A 20,334-nucleotide genomic window follows, 5' to 3' on the forward strand; every position below is an offset into this window, starting at 1 on the left:
GGTTTTTGTGTTGGCCCTTTTAAAGTTATATGATCAACTTGATCTCAATTATTTGTTAATATCAATTATAATTGCATTAAAGGCATAAGTTAATCAATCAATAATGGAGTACTTGACAGAAGCTCAAGTCAATCTATATTTTCAAAGACACATGAAAGATTTGCTCGATTGTTATGCGATACATTTCTTTTTGATATCTGTTTGTGTATAAAATATCGATCCGAGAAGCTGATTTCAATCTAGGAAGTCCAAAACTCTTCAGACCAAACTCTACAATGAACACTTTTGTCTTCTTAATTTCTATGAGTTTAAGTCAATACATTAAATACAAAAACAATCCAAAAGTACCCTGTGTTTAAAAGAAAGAAACAACTTGATAAGATCCCTCAGCTCCTAAACATTTTGGCCTCTGATTGCCCTGTTGTTTTCGCTTCACAGGGCTATATTGATGGATGTGCGTGGACATAAGATAAAAATTTCAATTTTAATTACAAAGACGTTGGTCTATACCAATTTGCCTCCTAAAGTTGTATTGACTTATACATTGCATTTAAATTGTTGAGGTTCATTCTAAAGTAACCATGAAGTGAAAAATGAATTTGGAGAAACCAACCGCTCGATGGAGAGATTGTAATGTTTTATCGTGGTTGTAAAAAATCAAGCCAATTTGGTTCTTGTTTCGAATTCGATCAACTAGGTCAAACTTAGTTACTCTTATAAACCTATATTTATATATCATACACTCCAAAGAATAACCTCTATAAATTCAAAGAAAATGGAAAAACAGACCGTTAAATGAGATTATTACAATAAATTATGAGTGTGGTAAAAAATTTAGCCAATTTCACCATATTTTCGAATCCGATCGAATTGGTCAACCGTCGTCACTTATATGTCTTCTTGGTTGACCGATGGCTCGACGACCGCGAAACGTGCTTATTTTTTCACATCACGTTTGTAAATATTCCATCGATGGATGTGCATGGACATAAAATAAAATTTTCAATTTTAATTATAAAGACGTTTGATAGGAGCATAAAATGCGACGAATTTATAGTTCAAACCTTTATACTTTTGCTTAGTTTATTCCTTAAAAAGATCAATTTAACTTTGTTATTTTCTTAGGTACATTGAGAAGCAATTAAGGAGAAAAGAGAGCTACTGTGGGACAATCAAGGCACTTCACATGAAGTAGTGATACAAAGGATGGATTCTGGTCCTTCATTGGTCCTAAAACTCAAGAGAAGATGGAGAGAGTTGCCGTGCAAAACAGTTGCAGAGAAGCAGAAAACAGAGTACTAGAGTCTGCCTTATTTTCTTCTGTCTTGGGAAGCTGTTTTGAAGACCTTTGGAGTGGAGTTATGAAGAAAGGCCTGGCAACATTTGAAGATCATATGTTCTACTATAACTTCAGGCAAAGAGTTAGTCCAGAATGATAAAGAGGAAGCCAGAGGCTGTGCTTAAAGTTGGTACCCAGAGAAGACTGTTTCCATCAGCTTTTTAGGAAGCTTTTTCAAGGACTTTTATACTGGACTTAAAGGATGAAAATCATAAATTTCTCTGCCCAGATTTGAAGAATATATGTTGTAGAGAAGTTTAGAATCAAGAATCATCCAGAAAGGTGGTGTAATGTATAAGTTACGATGCTGCAAAGATGAGCAGAGGATAAGGAAAATCTGGAATTTCTGACAAGTCTTTCTGCGAAGCATTTTCAAGACCGTTGTTGGGCCACGTTTCAAGAAGGTTTCTAGAAGGTTTTTGCACGGTTTTGAAGGGTGACATCATAAGTGTTATGTGGCAGAATATCACCTTCGAATCTACCAGGAACCCTTATCAAACATGGAGAGGAAAATCAATCCTAGTTGAGAAAGGAAAGTGAATTAAAGGCTATATTTTCTGAAGATATTCTTGGCAGATTTTGGGACGAATTTTATTGGATTTTTGCTGCGTTATACTTATCAAGAGATGGTTAGAGAGACTTAAGGAAGGTTCAGAAGATGGTGTGGCAGCTAAGCAAGTGGAATTGGAGAAGAATAAGGAGAACTCAACCCGGTTTTGAGGAGAAAAACTAGGGGCTTGTAAACAATAAAAAGAGGAGGCTTCTTGGCGTCAAAGGGAGACGATATCATACATATTTCACGCCTAAAAACAGCCCGAGCTCTCTGATTTTCGAAGCTCCATACAAGCATAAGGAAAAGAAGCCGCCAAAGTCGCCGTCTACCACCACCGTGAACATCCATCTTCAAGCAACATCCACCGTGTCTCTTCACTCCCTTTTTCTGCGACTTTGTCCTTTTATTTTCAATATGTTACTGTGTGTTTACCTTAGAACAATGAGTAGCTAAATACTTTTGTGTTAGGGGCTAGTTTGAAGCCCTAAACTATGGTTCAAGTTTCATAATAAATTTCTATGTTTTAGTTACTTTGTCTATGAGATTGTTCTTTGGTTCTGGATTAGATGAGTCTTTTATATGTATGTTTTATGTGGTTGCAAACATATAGGATATGCATGTAATTGGTGCTAGGTTAAATAGCAATTCACCTAATAGTTTTGTGATTTTAACCAAAGTAGTAAAGCCTCTCGCCTAGGTGTGTACCAAAGATGAGGAATGCAACTAGACACGCTTGTTGTACTAGTTTGTACACTTAGATTGACATCCTTCCACATGTGCTTAATGCTTTAGAACTTGCTAAATGTAGGAGCCGCTTGTGATCTCTATGTTGCATGTTTTCAAAAGGTTCTAATAACGGCGCTTGTTCTTGTTAGAACATCATAGGGAAGTAATATAAGGTACTTAGCTTGCTTCTAGCTTTGTAACTTGGTCAATCTCTATCTCATGACTTAGTAATAAACATAGGAAGAAAAATTGGAACTTGGATTGTGTTTAGTGGTGGATAACGAACTCCTAACTGCTCATCATCATATTCACAAACTTTATTTTAAATTCATCTTTTGTTCTTACTTTATTTTCAGCATAATTAATCAACAATCCCCCCCAATTGCGTTTTTCAATTTGTTTCATATTGTAGTTTAACATTCTAGTTTTGTTTGTTTTATAGGTTACATAAATTGAAGGTGAACCCTTGATCCTTGGCGTAGAACGATCCCTTACTTTCACTACTACAACTTGACAACAAAAAGGGTTTTAAATTGCGTGCTATTTTTAGCAGAGCAACGTTGGCCTATACCAATTTGCCTCCTAAAGTTGTATTGACTTATATATTGTATTTAAATTGTTGAGGTTCATTCTAAAGCAACCATGAAGTGGAAAATGAATTTGAAGAAACCAACTGCTCGATGGAGAGATTGTACTGTTTTATAGTGGTTGTAAAAAATCCAGCCAATTTGATTCTCGTTTCGAATTCGATCAACTAGGTCAAACTTAGTTACTCTTATAAACCTATATTTATATAAGTTTTGTTACCGAAGTAGAACAAAATTGTCAACTAATTTCATAAAGACACACATACATCTACATTCTATGTTAAGTGAATCTGGATTAGGGGTAATTTTTCGTTTTAACATAGAATGTTAGTTTCTAACCACCGTTATCAGCAGATTGATCACTGCACGCACCTAAAAAAAAACTACTTTTAAAGGAGATACGTGTCCCTAGTCCCTTGAAGTGATGACTAAATAAACTCAAAAATAACATTGCGCGCGCTCAATACAATTGTAAAGTCACTTGAGTCATACTTCTAACCACAAAAATAAATCACCTTTAAGTAATTTATTTAAAAAAAAAAAAAACCATTATCGGTGACATCACACGAATTGACGGGCCACATTTTACATTTTAAAATCCCGTACTCTGTCGGTAACTTTTGAAATTTAGCACTCGTTAACAACTCTTTATGCTAAGCACCAAAGACCAAACCTCCATGAATTTGAGAAGATGCTCTTTCACTTATTTTTCCTTTTTCTTTCGATAAAATGATAAGGAAGAGATGCTCTTCTCAATTCAAAGCTTCGTCAAAACGCTAAAGAAGGCGGGGCTGCCATCTGGCACCACGAGCCCATGAGAGTCCATGACAAAAGGGCTCTCTCACCAGAGAAGGGTCACACATGTATACGTATGTGTAAAGCTTGAAGTAACTCGTCGGTCCTTCAAAACAAAGTCCCCTCCCACATTCGAATATTAACTGCAACAAGAGCAAAGACCTTCCTTTTCTTTCTAGTTCTACACACACAGAGAGTGAGGAGGAAGATGGTAACTCAACAGTTTGTGATTAAAGGAAAGAGAAGGCGCATATGGGGAGGAGCTTTTCTCTGTTGGATTCTGTTAATGTTGGTCACTCCCAAAATTTCTCACTCCCCAAATAACCATCACTATGCTGACATGCGCAATTTCCTTGGTACCCAATAAATTCCCAATCTTTTTTCACTTTGTTACTGTATTTAGACACTTCTTGTTTTAATTTTGCCATCTGGGTTTTTGACAGGAGTGCCCAACACATTGAATGTGATCACCAGTTTCCCATTCTTGGTTGTTGGGGTTCTGGGTTTTGTTCTGTGTGTCCAAGGAGGCTTTTTCAATATCAGGTTCAGTAATCGTGCACTATCTATCACTTTATTCATGTCCTTCTAGTGATGTAATTGGTTGGTTTTGTTTGGCAATGGGTTTGGTTTAGTTTGCCAGGTGAAGTTTGGGGTTGGGCACTGTTCTATGCAGGAATAGCAGGGCTGGCTTTTGGGTCTGCTTATTATCATTTGAAGCCTGATGATAGTAGAGTGACTTGGGATACCTTGCCGGTTAGCATTTCAATTTCTTTCTAGTGCTGTCAATTTTTGCCTGTTCATATGTACCACACTACTGTTCCTTTTCCAGAAATGGTCAGAAAAGAAAACACGATGATACTGATTTTTCAAAACTTTTGACTGATAAAAGGAAAAGTGTTCACTCAACCGTGCCGAATTCAATCAACCTATTACTCAAAAGGAAAATATATGTGTGTGCCAATTAGGCAATTATTTTCCCACTTGGGATGTATTTTAGAACAACAGGAGCTATGTTAGTGAAGGAAACTGGGCTCCTAGGCATTTCCCACCTTTTTTGGTTTCTCTATGTTTAGTTCAACTATTGAAGTAAATTCTGGATTGCAGATGATGATCGCATTCTCCTCGCTTTTCTCTAGTTTTATAGTGGAGAGAGCGGGAGAGAGAATTGGCTTAAGTTGTCTATTTGCACTCCTCGTTATTGCGGTTCTTAGTACTGCTTATGAGAGGTCAGTTTTGTACTTCAAGTTTATATATTCTCCATTGTGTTCTTTGCTGAACTCTTTATATTGAGGTAGGCATGATGTTCTTGCTAACTATGGTTCTCACTAGTTGGTTGCAGAACATGCAATGATATCAGATTGTACATGATGTTCCAATTGATTCCATGTATAGCAATTCCAGGAATGACATTTGTGTTCCCACCCAAATATACTCACTCAAGATATTGGCTTTGGGCAGCAGGTAGGTCATTCTCATCATTTTTCTCCTGAAAGAAAATAGAGTTGTTAACTAGCTGGTGTGCAACAGAAAATGAATGGGTTTTTAACCCTTACGCGGACTTGTTTCTTCTGTGAATGTAGCTTTACAATATCCAAGAGTATAGACTGGGAATTAGACTGGTTTCTCAATGGATGGTCATGATTCTTGAATGCTAGCTTCACAGTTGATGTGGGTCAAACTCAAATTTTTGGTCATGTCATGCGTGTGAACAAACTTCTACATACTCGTATGTTGTTTATGTGTTTGTTTTTGTCTACTTTCATTCCATAAAACAATTTAATAAATGATGTTACCTGGAGCCCTAAACTTATAATTTGAAGTCACGAATAGATTTTGGGGCTGCAAGCTTGTCTTTGTCATCTATTGGAATAAAATTTCACTAGTGTAGGTGTTGCTTTCTTTTTGTTCTATGGTGTTTTTAGTGAATTGCTGTTTTCATTCCTGAATATGATAATGATTTAAAGGGATCATTACAGCTCTAAATTTTTTTATATCTGATCGTCCCTATCCTTTGGGAAAAATTGAATAATTTCGAAGTGACTACAGCAACTCTATACAGGGGCTTACATTCTCTCCAAATTTGAAGCTTTTGCTGACATGAAAATATACCATGCAAATCAGTACACTATCAGTGGGCACTCTTTGGAGCATTTGTGTTTAGTAATCGTCCCTGTTCTGCTCAGTATTATGCTCCTGCACAGAAACAGGAAATGTCAAAGGTACTTTAGTTTCTGCAGTTTTGTAATTCAGTGATATCCTGATCTGTTTGAAAATAATTCTTTTTGACCTGATGGTATGTTTTCAATTGATGTTGTTGGATTTATAGGCTGATACCTTGGAATCATTCTCAAAACTATTTTGTCTTCTTACTTGTTAGTGGGCTTGATGACAGAATAGGGACCTTTAAACAATGTTTGTGAAGTAGGCAAGGCGAAGACGATCACATTTTCTTTGCAGCTCAGCCACCTAATCAGTGCTTAGAACTTTTCTGTAAATGGGGAGTCATTGGAGTAAAGATTGATTCTGTACTGTTCTCCACTACTAGTCAATCATGTCTCGTGAGCATTTAGATGATTGCTTTATCTGGGTGAGTATGAAGATTGGTCAAGAACGTCCCCACCTGCTCCCTCCCAGTGGCTGCGAAATGGTGAAACCGCATTGACTGCTAGAGCGTAGGAAAGTTAAAAGGTGAAACAAGAAAATTTGTAACTGCATTCGATTTCAGATTTTGATCATTTTGTAACTGGCTTCCAATCGACAGATTGGATTTACTGATGATCTAGGTATTAGAGTTTGATCTAATTCTCAAGGAAGGACAAAATTTGTGCTTGAGATATAAGGTCATCACCCTGCTTTACTGTGAATCTTGATCAATCTCATCTGCATCTTTGTGTATCTTTGCGATATGGTGTAGTTTTAACTTTTAACATTCGTGAAAATTCAGGTGTTATTCATGATAAAATCTCTCCTTTTAAACTTCGAGGTAACAGCCCAAACCAAACCCTCATAACATGAGAACCCAAAACAATCTTCAATTGTTCATACAGTTGCTAAACCATTACGGAGGGGAGAGGACTAGTGTCGACAAAGGAAAACAAAAATTCTCATACTGTTTGGAGCTATTTATCTTATATATTTGACGTTAATGACATATTCCTAACTCAGAACTTCAAATGCAGCATTGCTAACGCAACCCGGTGAGTCACTGACTACGACTTGGTAACCAATTGCTGTGCAGCCAGCTGCATCAAAACCTATAACTAGCCGTAGCAGGCGGTTCTCTTTGCTTTTCATGGGCCTTCTTTGCTTCTCTGCCACTCCTTGCTTTAGGTACCCTGAATATGCCAATAAGAATCAGAGAGCCATTTACGCAAGCGCTTGCTGAGCTGGAATACTAGGCATCTTCCTTCATAATCTGAAGTCACTGATAGCTACCGTTCGAGGGTGATGCCAAACCTCTGTATTAATCGGTCGGGAAAATTGAACGCTCTATCTCAAAATGTTTAGTTGTTGTTCATGAGTTGGACTCGAGACTTCCCACTTTTAAAAGAAAAATCTGTCACTAGACCACAGTTTTGTAAGTTGGAAGTTCAAAAGCATTCCATAATAATAAACTCTAGGGTGCGGCTATATCCACCCTACTAAATACTTATCACACCCTACATATTTATTTTTATGATAATAATCCAATTTTACCTTTGAGTATTTGAATTTTGAAAAATGAACGATAATTCAAGATAACAAAAACAAATCAGCCAGCGGCCCTATTCGAGCAACTCACTCTTAGGCCGTCATCCAGCAACCCAAACCTGTGATGGTTGCCGGCAACCAACTACGCTGACATCCTCTCTCTCTCTGAGAAACATTCAATTAAGGCATTCAGTTTCCTAATTTCGTGTTTATCTGGGGCAATTGCAAGATTAATATGAACATATATTTCTTCTCGTGGTTAACTGTGTCATTGTATGTATGAATGTACTCTCAACAACATAGTTGTCTTGTTAGATGGGATCATGGAACAAAGGGAGGGTAATAGCATTTTGTTGCAGAAACAAACACAAAATTCCAAGGAATACAAAAATGAATTCAATGATAGTATTTTACTTTATTTTTATTTTGTATCTATTTCACTTCATTTTGTTTTGTTTTTAATTGAATTCAATGATAAAAATGAAACTTTATAGTATAAAGATTGCAAGTAGGGTGACAATAGCCTCACCCTAAACTCTATTATCTGGTGATATAATACAGATTATGGAATAATTAAAATTTTGTACTATGTATATACAAACTCTCTATTATGTGCTGATACTCTACTATGTGGAGGATATAATGAGGATTATGGAATAATTAACATTTGTACTATACTACTATATATATATATATATATATATACAAACTTTTTATGGCAAGCTTGTGCTCTCACATGACAAACATGTACAGGCATTCCTCCCTTCACATGTATATTTTGGTTCTTTTGGACAATTGTGCTACGTATAGATATCTGAATATACTCACGCCACATGTATGCATGTGAAACAAATTCATGCCTACCATTATTTCTCTTTATTTTCTAATATAAAGGGATAATTATTTTGGGGTTAATTAACCCTACTTACTCAAACACTCTAAGAGATTGCCCACTTACATAATATTTTATATATATTTTGCCCTAATACCTAATTAAGTATTTTTTTATTACTTTTTATTTATTTTTAGGATAATTTTGCCCTCTCCTTCTTTGTCACTTAGAGAGAGAAGTCATCGGAGACATGTGACCGGACTCCGGCGACCGGTGACTGGACTCCAACTACCGGTGACCGGAATCCGGCAACCGGTCACCAGAATCCCGAATCCGGCTACCAGATTGGTGTCCGGATTCCTGCGTCCGATTTTATTGCCCCTTAATAATACCCAGTAAACATATTATTGTCTCCCAATAAACATATTATTGCCCCCCAATAAAAAAGTTATTGCTCCCCAATAACAAGTTTATTGGGGATCAATAATTAGTGAAAAATGAAGATGTTTTTAATTTTGAAAGCTTTCGGAGGTTTATCCAAATAAATAATCTTATTATTGCCCCAATAAACATTTTATTGCCCCCCAGTAATCTTATTATTGCCTCCTAATAATCTTATTATTACCAACCAAATCATAATAAAAAAAACAATCACTACTGGCAAAATTCTCTTCCATTCTCAAAGTTCACAGTTTACCACAAAAAATAAAATAAAATTTGACCACCCAGAAAATGCTGTGGGTAGCAAAAAAAAAAAAAAAAGCTAGAAATTGATTTGGGCACCCAGAAAAGCTCTGGGCACCCAATCACCATCATCGCCGCTCTCTTGCATTAGAAACACCTCCTCTATTCCTTCCCAACCTCACAACTCCCTCAAATTCGGGAAAACCCTGGGATCCGACCTGACCGAGTGGAGGTGGGCTGCGAACTCGTCAAGTGGAGGTGGAAGCCTAGGCATTGTGATCTGGCGAATCTCCGACACTAACGGCGCCGACATCAAGTCAATGTCGGCCCTAACGGTCAAGAGGTTGAACCACGACATCAAGTCAATGCGAATCGACGGCGAGCTCGCCAGCGAGCTGCAGCGGAATTTGGGCAAGAGGTTGAACTGCACCGGAGTTGGAGATCGGGGAGCGAATCTACGCTTGCTGGAGGTGGAGAGAGAGAGAGAGGATCGATGCCGGCCGGAGGTGGAGTGTGAATCGACGTCGGCCAGAGGTGGAGAGAGAGAGAGAGAGAGAGAGAGAAACTGGAGGTGGAGATCGAGGAGAGAGAAAGGAGAGAGAGAGTGCCGGCGGCATGGAGAGTGAGGAGAGAGAGGAAATAGTGGCATCTATACAGTTCCTTAATCATACGAAGGGCAAAACTGTCATTAAATATTAAATTGGGTAAATGGGAGTAAAAAACTTTTAGTGGAGTAAGTGGGCAATTTTTAAGCTCAAATTGTGTAAATGGTCATTATCCCATCTCCAAAAATCTATGAGCTTGCAAAAAATACAATAAAGAAACATTAAAAACACCATATTAACACATTGAGTCACTATACTATATTTAGCCGAACGTTGAAAGAAAAATAGAAGTTTTCCAATCAACATAAAGACTAAATCGTATGCATTACAAATACTTAAACAAAATAGCCAAAATAGTAAAACCTAAGGCCTAACATGAGAAATTTTGCCCAAATTTGCTCTCTATGATGACCTAAATGTAGAGCTCAAAGCTCAGAAAAACACCCACATTTAGTTTCTATACGAAGCTAGAGTGCCTAGTATGATAAAGATTGGGACCAATTAGACCATTATTAGGTGAATCATTAAGAAACTTCGCCATCGAATTTGGTGCACTTATTATTACCACTGGAGAGTTTGGTGATGTTAAACAACTAAAAAGGATCTCACTCCAACCTCGAGAGCAGCATTGTTAATTACTCCATAATTGACTTAGTGTTCAAGTTAATGCAAACACTCAATCACTGACCAAAGACTCATTAACAAATTATTACACAATTAAAAGAATATTAATAAACTAATTACCGCCTCAAAGTCATCGTTTAATATACTCTTTGCCCAGAATCCCACAGTCGTCGGTGGGCTTCACTTTACTTTAATGGTAGTGCTTCTCTGTCCCCCAGTAAAAAGTGAATTTTCACCAACCAACATTGGTAAATTCAGAAAACGGTCAAGATTAATTTTTTGCATTCATAATAATATGAAGTATTAAAACTCTGAGTCGAGATTCTTTAGATTGCGAGTTGTTTGCTGTGTTCTCCACTCAATCGGCTAATCTAACAGTGATGTATTTCGAAATTTCTATACTCCAGAGTACTATAAAGTATAGACAACTAATCATTAAATTTATAATTACGTAATTACCGTATAAGGATATAACCATTAGTAATTAAAGGCTAGATCGGAAAGTAATTTACTCTAAATAATTAGCTCTCTCCAACCGTCGGATTTTTCCAATAACAGATCAAAAGAGAAAAGGAAGAGCGGACCCCACACGTTCCGGACTAAACACTCCACCACGGATGCGGGGCCCAAGCTCGGGACACGTAGCCGAGGTTCGAAGTAGGTAAGATTTGTACAGCAAAAAGTTTCCCCATTTATTTCCGCCTTCATTAGTCCTGATTTCACCACCGTTAAAACTGGCGAGTAATTTTCGGTGGTGAGCTGGAAATAGCATCCATTAAAATCCCTCACTTGGCCACTCAATCTCTTTTCATTCACTTTCTAGTTCCTTCTCCTTCTCCTCTCTCAGAAATTCACACAGAACCCAATCCCAAATCCAAATCCAAATCCAAATCCCATTTTCAATTTCGATTTCAATTTGGTCACTCCAGAATGACGGACAGAGTCTACCCGTCTTCCAAGGTGGCCACAAACGGCGCCGCGAACGGCGCCACCGCGACCACCACCGCCGCCAACCCCACAGCCACCAAGCCACAGCCTCTCCGGCAGCCGTACCGACCTCAGCCGCAGTACCGCCACCGCCGCAACCGCCGCAGCAACCGGAGTCTCTGCTGCTGCTGCTGCTTCTGGTCGATACTGATATTCCTGATTGTGGCTCTCCTCGCCGCCATCGCCGGCACGGCCCTCTACGTCCTCTACCGTCCTCACCGCCCCGAGTTCACCGTCACGGCCCTCAAAATCGGGAAGCTCAACCTCACCGACAACCCCGACGGCGCCAGCTCACACCTTGTCACACGCTTCAACCTCACTATCGCTCCCAAAAACCCGAACAACCACCTCAGCTTCGCCTACGACTCCTTCGCGCTCACTCTCTCCGCCGCCAACAACGACGTCGTTCTCGGAAACGGCTCGATCCCGGCGTTCTTCAGCGACACGAAGAACTTCACGTCGTTCCGGTCGATCATCACCACGGCGAGTGACCTCGATTTGGAGTCGGTCAAGTCTCTGAGATCGGATCTGAAGCGGAAGGGCGGGGTTCCGATGAAGTTGCAGATGGACACCAAGGTGAAGGTGACGGTGGGAGGGAAATTGAAGAGCAAGAAGGTTGGGATTAGGGTTACGTGTCAGCAAATCAGAGGGTTAGCACCGAAAGGTAAGTCTCCGTCGGTGGCTTCTGTTGCTGACTCCCATTGCAAGGTTGATCTTCGGATCAAGATCTGGAGATGGACCTTTTAATCATTACCTAATTGCTCCTCTTCTCTATATCATTAATTCATTGTCATTTTTTTTTCTTTTCAACGCAACTTTGAATATTTTTTTTTTCTGGGTTTTTTTCGAGGATATTGTAAACGTTATTATATTCACAGATCAAGAATTGGTCGAGGAAAATTTTAAGAGTTTGATTCGATGATTCATACTTCATATTATTAGGATTAAGCGCCACTTTCATCTTTCTCTGTTTCGACTTTCGAGTTTGTGCTACATTGTGTCCCTCTGTAATTGCCTTCCAAATTTGTCTTGGTATTATTCAAAAATTGGCCAGAATCACCAAAATGGCTTATTTTTCTTTCTGATTTGTAAAGGAATATATGAGCTGTCTAATTCTCCTTTTAAGGATGAAAGTTGTAAAACAGAGGACAGGGATCTTTTAATAAGTTTGGTGCTGTGGTTCTAGAGTTATAGACCTCATTTGGACTAGCTACTTGGTCACTGTGATTGCCCAGAGCTTGAAGCTTCTCACTTGATACCTGTGAGTTTGGTGGTCCACTTTAACTCTGGCTGGTACTAGAAATCTAAATGCACCTACAAGTTTGGGTGACATAAATTTGAGGCTTCCAGCTTCCCCTGTCATGTACTTGCCAGTTGCCAATTAATACATATGTTAGTGCTGTATAGTTACTGTACGTTGTAGACTTCTATTGATCCGATGCGAGGCCTTCAAATATTGAACTGAGATTTATGACACGTTTACTTACTGAAACATCCCTCCGATTGTAAAGAAGATTATGTACTATCTATGTTTAAGTGACGGGATGGAGACCGAACTCCGGCTAAAGACAACGAGAAATTCACTTACTTTCCAATGCTCCAGTCTTTGTGTTGGTGAACGTCGGAAAACTCATGAATTGGTACCTATTATAATGCAAAATCTAAAACCACAATCATAAATACAAATATATATATTTTTCAGATTTCTTTGTGGAGGGGATGATGATGGTGATAGTGTGATAAATTTGGGTGCACGTGGTTTCTGAGTGTAGTTGGTCTGGTTTAGAGGGGCAGTTGGAATTTAGTCAGAAGCTGTTTCAAGTTTCTTTCCTCCGTGTATGGCTCCTTTCTCTTTCTAGTTTTTGTTTTACAACCAAGAAATGGAAGACCAAACAAACAGTGTCTTAAGTCCCATCTACTTTTGCAAACACAGTGGGATTGATTGCTTAATCCTCTGTCTCTGCCCTTTATTCCCTCCTATTTTCCGGTTTTCCTTTCACCAACTCATAACGGGCCGGTTCGGGTCCCCGTCCGCCATAGATTCCGGTAAGACCTACTTTGCAAGTAAAAAATGGACTGTTTGGACTTTGGACCTAACAAAAAGTGTCCGCCAGTGGTGAAGTAAGGGGTACCTTGACCGTTCTGGATGTATACACAACATGTGCCCTAGCAAACAGGGACATGTAATTACACTTGTTGTTTTTACTGATAATTACAAGATGAAAAAGGTCAGATTCTTCGATTGTCGGTTGACGACGGGTTGGCCCATGCCAGTACGAGCATGTCAAATTCGGCATTGCGGCCAGATTCAGACCACTATCATTTATAACCGTATTGGGTGTTTGGACTTGGCGGGTCCAAAGTACTTTCTTCATTGCGTTAATTAGTTGTTTGCAAACCATTGGGTGAAATAGAAATCGATGAAATTTAGATGAAAAAATGAAGCATATAAGATTTTTAAATATTAATTACTTTAATTGACATCATTTTAATTTGTTTTTTTTAACAAATGAACCTTCATTGCTTGGATTCCTTACTTTAATAGCACCTACAAATATAGTGAATCTCACTCACATCAGATTGAGTTGGGATGGGGATATTAAAAAAATATCATTTCAAATTATCTTATTTTCTATTTTTTTATTTCTTTATTAGTTTCCAACACAATATTTTTTCTATTTTAGTCTTTTGATTTGTATTAATCTTTCATAATTTTTTCCAGTTTTTATATAAAAATAGCCAAACAATGACAATCGTCACTAATAAAATTATAATTAATGGAGTTATAGCTTTTGTTATTTCAAAATGTATAAATATTTAATTATCTCATTTAGATGCACCATAACTATTGCCAAATTATGACATTACGGACATTCCTTAATTGAGAATCAAGATATAGTAGCATTCCTTTAGCAACAAAATTGATAATGAGAAAGACATAAATCCAATCACCATACTCTAAGTAAGCACTTGCCATCTAAAAAAGAAAATACTTGAGCATAAAAACAATTTGCTTTACATAGTGTAGTGATACATCATTTGGAATGAAAAATGAACTCATTAGAGTTTTTGGTGGGATAATGCATAAAGTATCATTCTGCTAAAACAAACTTGTTGTGCTTTTAAGTATTTGTTTTCATTGTAAAATAAATTATCTTGTCGACTCGATCACCTGAAGAGTTCGCTCTGATAAGACATTTTCTAATTTTTTCATGATTGCAAAAGAAAAAATTGTTTTTAACTGATTAAGTGGAAACAACCATAACTAATTTGTCTCTTTCAATACTCACTGACAAGTCCCTTTTTCGTCCCGAAAACAAAACGTGTGTGTTTGTTTTGAATTGCCTACCCCCGTCCTCAACAAAATTTACCCACCAAAGAGTAAAAACGTAATAATTTATGAGTAACTATCCTCATGCTGTTTCTGAAGCCCATGATGACAATTGACTCCAACAAATTAATTACCGTTAAACCAAGTGTGAAACCGCCCCCCATTTCTGTTTGTTTCCCCAACGGCTAGTTTCTACTGCCGGTAAAATCTAACAATATTTCACCCACTTCTTCCCTTCTTCCCCAGCTTTGCTGGACCAGAATCCCAGACAGAAAAGCCATGCTGCGAAACCAGAATCTCCTCTCTATCTTCTTCTTCACACTCTTCTTCTCTCTTTCTCTCTCCAACCCAAGCCCAGAAGATAAAGCCGCCTTGCTCGCATTCAAAGCCTCCTCTGACCGCTCCAACTCCCTCGCCTCCTGGGCCGAATCCACCGACCCCTGCGCCGGGTCATGGCTCGGCGTCACGTGCAACCCGAAAACCCGTCGGGTCACTAAGCTCGTGCTCGAGAATCTCAACCTCACCGGTTCGATTCAGCCGCTCACCGGACTCGACCGCCTCACCGTCCTCAGCCTCAACCAAAACCTCCTCTCCTCCTCCCTCAACCTCTCCTTCTGGCCCCACCTCAACCACCTCTACCTCTCTCACAATAACCTCACCGGAGCCATCCCCGCCGGAATTTCCCGCCTCCGCCACCTCCGCCGACTCGACCTCTCCCACAACCAACTCTCCGGCGAAATACCCGTCGCCGAGCTGACTCGGTTGTCTAAGCTGTTAACTCTGAGGCTCGAGTCCAACTCGCTCACCGGTTTCGGCGGCTCGCCTCCCGACGCGTCCTCTGCTCCGTTCACGGATTTCAATGTGTCCAACAACGAACTCGCCGGGAAGATTCCTCTGTTTCTGGAGAAGTTCGGTGCGGCGTCGTTTTTGGGAAACGAGCAACTCTGCGGGAAGCCGCTGCCGCACGATTGCCCCGATCCGACGGCCGTTAAGCCGCCGTCCCTACCACCGGCCGAACCCGAAGCCAAACCGCACTCGAAACAAGCTGTTCTGATCGGCGTCAGCCTCATGCTTGGGTTTCTGGTGATCGCCGGCGCCGTCACGCGGTGGCGGCAGAGGAAGAGGAGCGATGTTGTTGTTGTCGGCGGCGGGAACCCCAAGGTGGCCAACGGATGCAGTTACGTGAAAAGGCACTACGGGTCCAGGGAATTAAAGAGCGGCGGGTCCCACAGAAACGGTTATGGGCCGCGTGGGCGTAACGGGTCCGTAAGTGGCGGGCCCAGGGAAAGCGATGAGATGGTGGTGCTCGAGGGATGCCACCCTGGTGTTGGGAAGGTGGGCGATCTGCTGAGGGCGTCGGCAGAGCTGCTCGGAAAGGGAAGCGTGGGGGCCACTTACAAGATCATGATGAACGGCTGCGATGACATGGTGGCGGTGAAGAGGGTGAGGGAGAGGAGAGTTCACGGCAAGGAAGTCGAAGCGTGGTTGAGAATTGTGGGCGAATTGAAACACTCGAACATTGTGAGCCTGAGAGCCTACCACAACTCCAACTGCGAGCTTCTTTTGGTGTATGATTTTCTGCCTAACGGAAGCCTACATTCTCTGTTGCACGGGTTTAGAGGACCGGGGAGGACACCGTTGGATTGGAGTACAAGACTGAAACTAGCTTGGGGCTGTGCACAAGGACTTGCTTTCATCCACGGGTGTGAGAAAGGCAAGCTCTATCACGGACACGTTAACTCGTCCAACATTTTAATCGATCGCATGGGGAATGCTTGTGTTGCTGACAATGGCCTCCAACAGCTCTTGGTTGCTCAAAGTTCGTCCTACAATGCCTACAAAGCCCCGGAGTTGATCATGTCGAGTAGTTTTAGTCCTAACAAGTACACTCGCAAGTGCGATGCGTATAGCTTTGGGGTGGTTTTGATGGAGATTTTGACGGGGAGGATGGCGGGCGAGGAAGGAGAAATGAGCTTGGTGGAGTGGGTTAACAGGGCGGTGAAGAAAGAGTGTAGTACATGGGAACTTTTTGATTTCGAGCTGTTGAGTGACAAGGAGATGGAGGAGGAAATGTGGGCGCTTTTGCAGGTGGGATTGCTTTGCACAGCCACGCAGCCTAAAGATCGTCCAACGATGAACATGGTGCGCAATATGATCGAGGACATTAGGAACAAGGGTGTTAGAGAAGATGGGACCAAGTCTATTCTAGATGACATTTCGTTTGATACTTCTTCTCCTTCACAAAGCACTCCCTGATGACAGTGGCAGATGGCAGCAAACTTCATTTTGCCTAGTGTTTTGACCTAGCTCTTGCAGCATCCATGGATTGCGGGAAGCATCAATCAATAAAGAGACTCGATTTCTTTCAATTTCTTAATGTATTACTACCATTTGATATAGCATGCCTAATCAACTGTGGGTGTGGGAGGAGACCGATTGCAATGGAACATAGCAGGCTCTCATTTTGCTGAGTTGCCTTAGCCTACAAGTATTCGTCACTATAAGATGAATGACATGGATTTTTTCTTCAAAAGAGTAAAAAACTCGCAAACCTATGTTTATTTTATACATAAATTTTATCTCCGTTGTTGATGAATTTGATTTTATTGTCAAATATTCGCCGAATTTAGAGTTCATGAGTAAATTCCCCTCATTTCTCTTTTTTTTTTTTTTTTTTTCTGCTGGTAAGATTTCCATTGCTTGTGTGTATTTTGTTTCAGAAGCCCGTGTTCTTCTTTTTCTTTATTCAAAGAAATTAAGAAACTAATGTTACACAAGCTTGAAAAGCTTATAATACGTTTGGCTATTTACCAGATTACCCACTTATAATCCAAACAAAAACTCAAATCCAAACTCGCTAAAAAATTCGAACCCCGCAGAGGCGCAGACTATAAATATGATCACAGATGCTCTCCAACTCCTCTCTCTCCCCAATCACAAATCACCATATCTAGACTACTTCTCGCCTGAGATTCTTAATCTCTCATCTTCCTCAAGATTTCATTTCAGATATGAAGAGCCCCCAGACTTGTTCTTCTTGCAGACACAACAGAATCAAATGCGACCCAGATTGTTGGCTGGCCCCGTACTTCCCTGCCCATGTGCACCAGAAATACAAGAAAGCCCAGCAGGTGTTCGGCAAAAGTTACATGACCAAGTTGCTCAAGAGCCTCCACCAGACCCCTCACAAAAGAAGCACTGCCATGAAGAACATCAGAGCCGAAGCCGATATCCGCAGCGCCGACCCGGTCGGCGGTTGTTATGGTGTTGTGAAGGAGCAATGTGCTGTTATAAGGAGACTGGAGAGGGAGATTGCAGAGCAAGAGGAGGAGCTCCGCCGCTTGCTCAGTCAACTTGGTGGTGGAGGAGGAGGAGGGTCTGTTAATGTGGCTATGGCACAACCACCTTTGGCCACCGCCATGTATCAAGAACAGGGCTACAACACTTTTCAGCAGAATCTTGAAGAACAGAATTACAATGCAAGTCAAGGATATGATCAAGAACAGGGCAACTTTGCTCAAGGATTTCCTCATGTTCATCAAGAAGAGGGCAACATTGTTCTAGGATATCGAATTCGACAAGAACAGACTAACATTGATGCTCAAAGTCAAGGATATGTTCAGGCACCCACTCATCATCAACAGCTTCTTCCAGAGCCTAATCAAGAACAGGGCGACATTTTTGATTTCAGGTAGTTTGTTCATGTGACGATGGTAATTTCTCCCTAGTTTTGTACCCTTATGGCCTCTTTCAATGTTAGTCCTAATTTGTGTGGTTTCTTGTTTGACATTTCAGGGATGAAGTTGTTGTACTTGTGCCAGAACATGATGGTCTCGAGCCTCAACCCTCGACCCAATTCAGGTGAGCACAAGTGCAGTGACATAATAGGCAGGCTTCACAGTTCATATCAATTTGCAAATGGTAAGAATAGATAGATGAGGTCTCATTTGGCCGCTGTTTGTTTGAATGTCATATAACCTAGCTTTCTGCGCATCAGATAGAGTACAAGACAAAAAGAATCAAGTCTAGATGGTGCAGGCAACTTCTTAGATTCATAGTTGAGTTGTAAAGAACCAATATCAAGGTTGTGACTGTCCTTCCTGGTTCCAGTTATGTAGTATAGGTGAGTGTTGAGTTGTAAAGAACCAATATCAAGGTTGTGACTGTCCTTCCTGATTCCAGTTATGTAGTATAGATGAGTGTTGAGTTGTAAAGAACCAATATCAAGCTTGTAACTATCCTTCCTGATTCCAATTATGTAGCATAAGTGAGTGGTAAAGATATGCATTCTTTCTTAAAAAGCAATGTAGAAACTGTATGATCTCTAGAGAATATATTCTTTCAATTTCTGCAGTGGATTACTTTCATTTGATATAGTATGTGTTTCCTATTGATTGTTATGCTAGTTAATTTGGGGCCAGGCCGCCAGGGCATGTTGGAGTTGGTGTTCTCCTATTAGAACCAGGAGAAGGGTCTATTTCTTATCTTTCTCATGACAATGTCTAGTATAGAAAAGAGAAGGGTCTATTTCTCATCTTTCTCATGACAATTTCTAGTATGGAAAAGACTTCCTGAATAAATCAAGTTTGGTAGGGTAGACCAAATACAATGACCATAGCAGGCTCCAACTTGTGAAGTTGTCTCACTGGTATTCATCTGCATAACCTTTACTGTTGGCCTGCAACCTGCAAACAACATACATGGATTTTAATGAGTCTTAAATACAATGATATATTTCCAATATTTTCAGATTCAAAACATGAATGCCATAACTCCTTTCTGGATATGTGTTGATTATATTCCCGGATATTCTCCCGAATTTTTCGGTCTTGCACATCATAAATAGCCTCTGATGAAGAGTCTTTCCCATCACCTGATGGCTGAGTTCCTGAGTATTTCCATTCCTTCTTTCTAGCTTGGAAGTTTTTCATTCCTTCTTTCTTTGCGTATGCATATTCTGAATGCTTACAGCCATTGTAAGACTTCTACCTAAACAGTCTAGCATTTTTTCTCCGACTTTTGATTACTGTTTGTTCCATCTATCTGTTGCTTTGTTCTTATGATTGGTTTTGTTCCCGAGAAAGCATGTCAAGTTACCATGAGGAAGCTTGACATGAAAAGGGAATGCTTAATCGGTTCAACGATTTACCAGATTACTGAACAATAACCAGACTCTGCATCTGGGTTATGACCTCTTCATCTGTCATCAATCATATACGATTGAGAAGATGATTTCAAGTTTACAACAGCTTTTGCTCTCATTTAGTGAAAGCACCAGGCTATATGAAGCAACCGGAATTAAAAGGCTGGAGAAAGAGATCGCCATACTTGTGCTACAGTGTGAATGAAGTACACAAATCGTCTCATACCAATTTTATACCAGAGTAATCCTATCAATTTTTTCCAGTTTATATATATTTTTTTCCTCAAATAATGTACCAATTGAATTCATACCGAAAACTAAATGTGTTGTAAACTCTCGCAAATCAGTAGTGACAAGGTTCTACTAAGATCACATTTAGCCTTCTACAATTCCACCGTTTGTAATTCTTTTTTATCGAAAAGAAATTTCATTTTAATT

The 20,334-nt window shown here is 39.9% G+C and overlaps 4 protein-coding genes across 5 annotated transcripts; all 4 read left to right on the forward strand.

Annotated features, from left to right (window-relative positions):
- The first annotated feature begins 4,092 nt into the window (after positions 1-4,092).
- Positions 4,093-6,864, forward strand: LOC133738040 (uncharacterized). 2 transcript variants are annotated; one of them, XM_062165476.1, is made up of 7 exons: positions 4,093-4,356; positions 4,444-4,543; positions 4,633-4,753; positions 5,105-5,226; positions 5,340-5,461; positions 6,060-6,219; positions 6,378-6,864. In XM_062165476.1, the coding sequence occupies exons 1-7, from the start codon at positions 4,209-4,211 to the stop codon at positions 6,418-6,420; spliced, it is 816 nt and encodes a 271-aa protein (XP_062021460.1). In that variant the 5' UTR covers positions 4,093-4,208; the 3' UTR covers positions 6,421-6,864. The 2 variants fall into 2 exon arrangements, with proteins under 2 accessions (XP_062021460.1, XP_062021461.1); XM_062165477.1 differs by having other exon boundaries at positions 4,094-4,356; positions 6,393-6,864.
- Positions 6,865-11,243: 4,379 nt separating this feature from the next.
- LOC133739526 (NDR1/HIN1-like protein 13) lies at positions 11,244-12,505 on the forward strand. Its single transcript, XM_062167311.1, has one exon. The coding sequence runs from the start codon at positions 11,366-11,368 to the stop codon at positions 12,167-12,169; it is 804 nt and encodes a 267-aa protein (XP_062023295.1). The 5' UTR covers positions 11,244-11,365; the 3' UTR covers positions 12,170-12,505.
- Positions 12,506-14,627: 2,122 nt separating this feature from the next.
- On the forward strand, positions 14,628-17,327 carry LOC133738997 (probable leucine-rich repeat receptor-like protein kinase At1g68400). The gene has a single exon (XM_062166706.1). The coding sequence runs from the start codon at positions 15,033-15,035 to the stop codon at positions 17,007-17,009; it is 1,977 nt and encodes a 658-aa protein (XP_062022690.1). The 5' UTR covers positions 14,628-15,032; the 3' UTR covers positions 17,010-17,327.
- Positions 17,328-17,524: 197 nt separating this feature from the next.
- On the forward strand, positions 17,525-19,098 carry LOC133738998 (protein LATERAL ORGAN BOUNDARIES-like). The gene is made up of 2 exons (XM_062166707.1): positions 17,525-18,444; positions 18,549-19,098. The coding sequence occupies exons 1-2, from the start codon at positions 17,765-17,767 to the stop codon at positions 18,616-18,618; spliced, it is 750 nt and encodes a 249-aa protein (XP_062022691.1). The 5' UTR covers positions 17,525-17,764; the 3' UTR covers positions 18,619-19,098.
- The last annotated feature ends 1,236 nt before the right edge of the window (positions 19,099-20,334 follow it).

This window comes from Rosa rugosa, chromosome 3, assembly GCF_958449725.1.
Source record: "Rosa rugosa chromosome 3, drRosRugo1.1, whole genome shotgun sequence".
In the NCBI taxonomy this organism is placed as follows: domain Eukaryota; kingdom Viridiplantae; phylum Streptophyta; class Magnoliopsida; order Rosales; family Rosaceae; genus Rosa; species Rosa rugosa.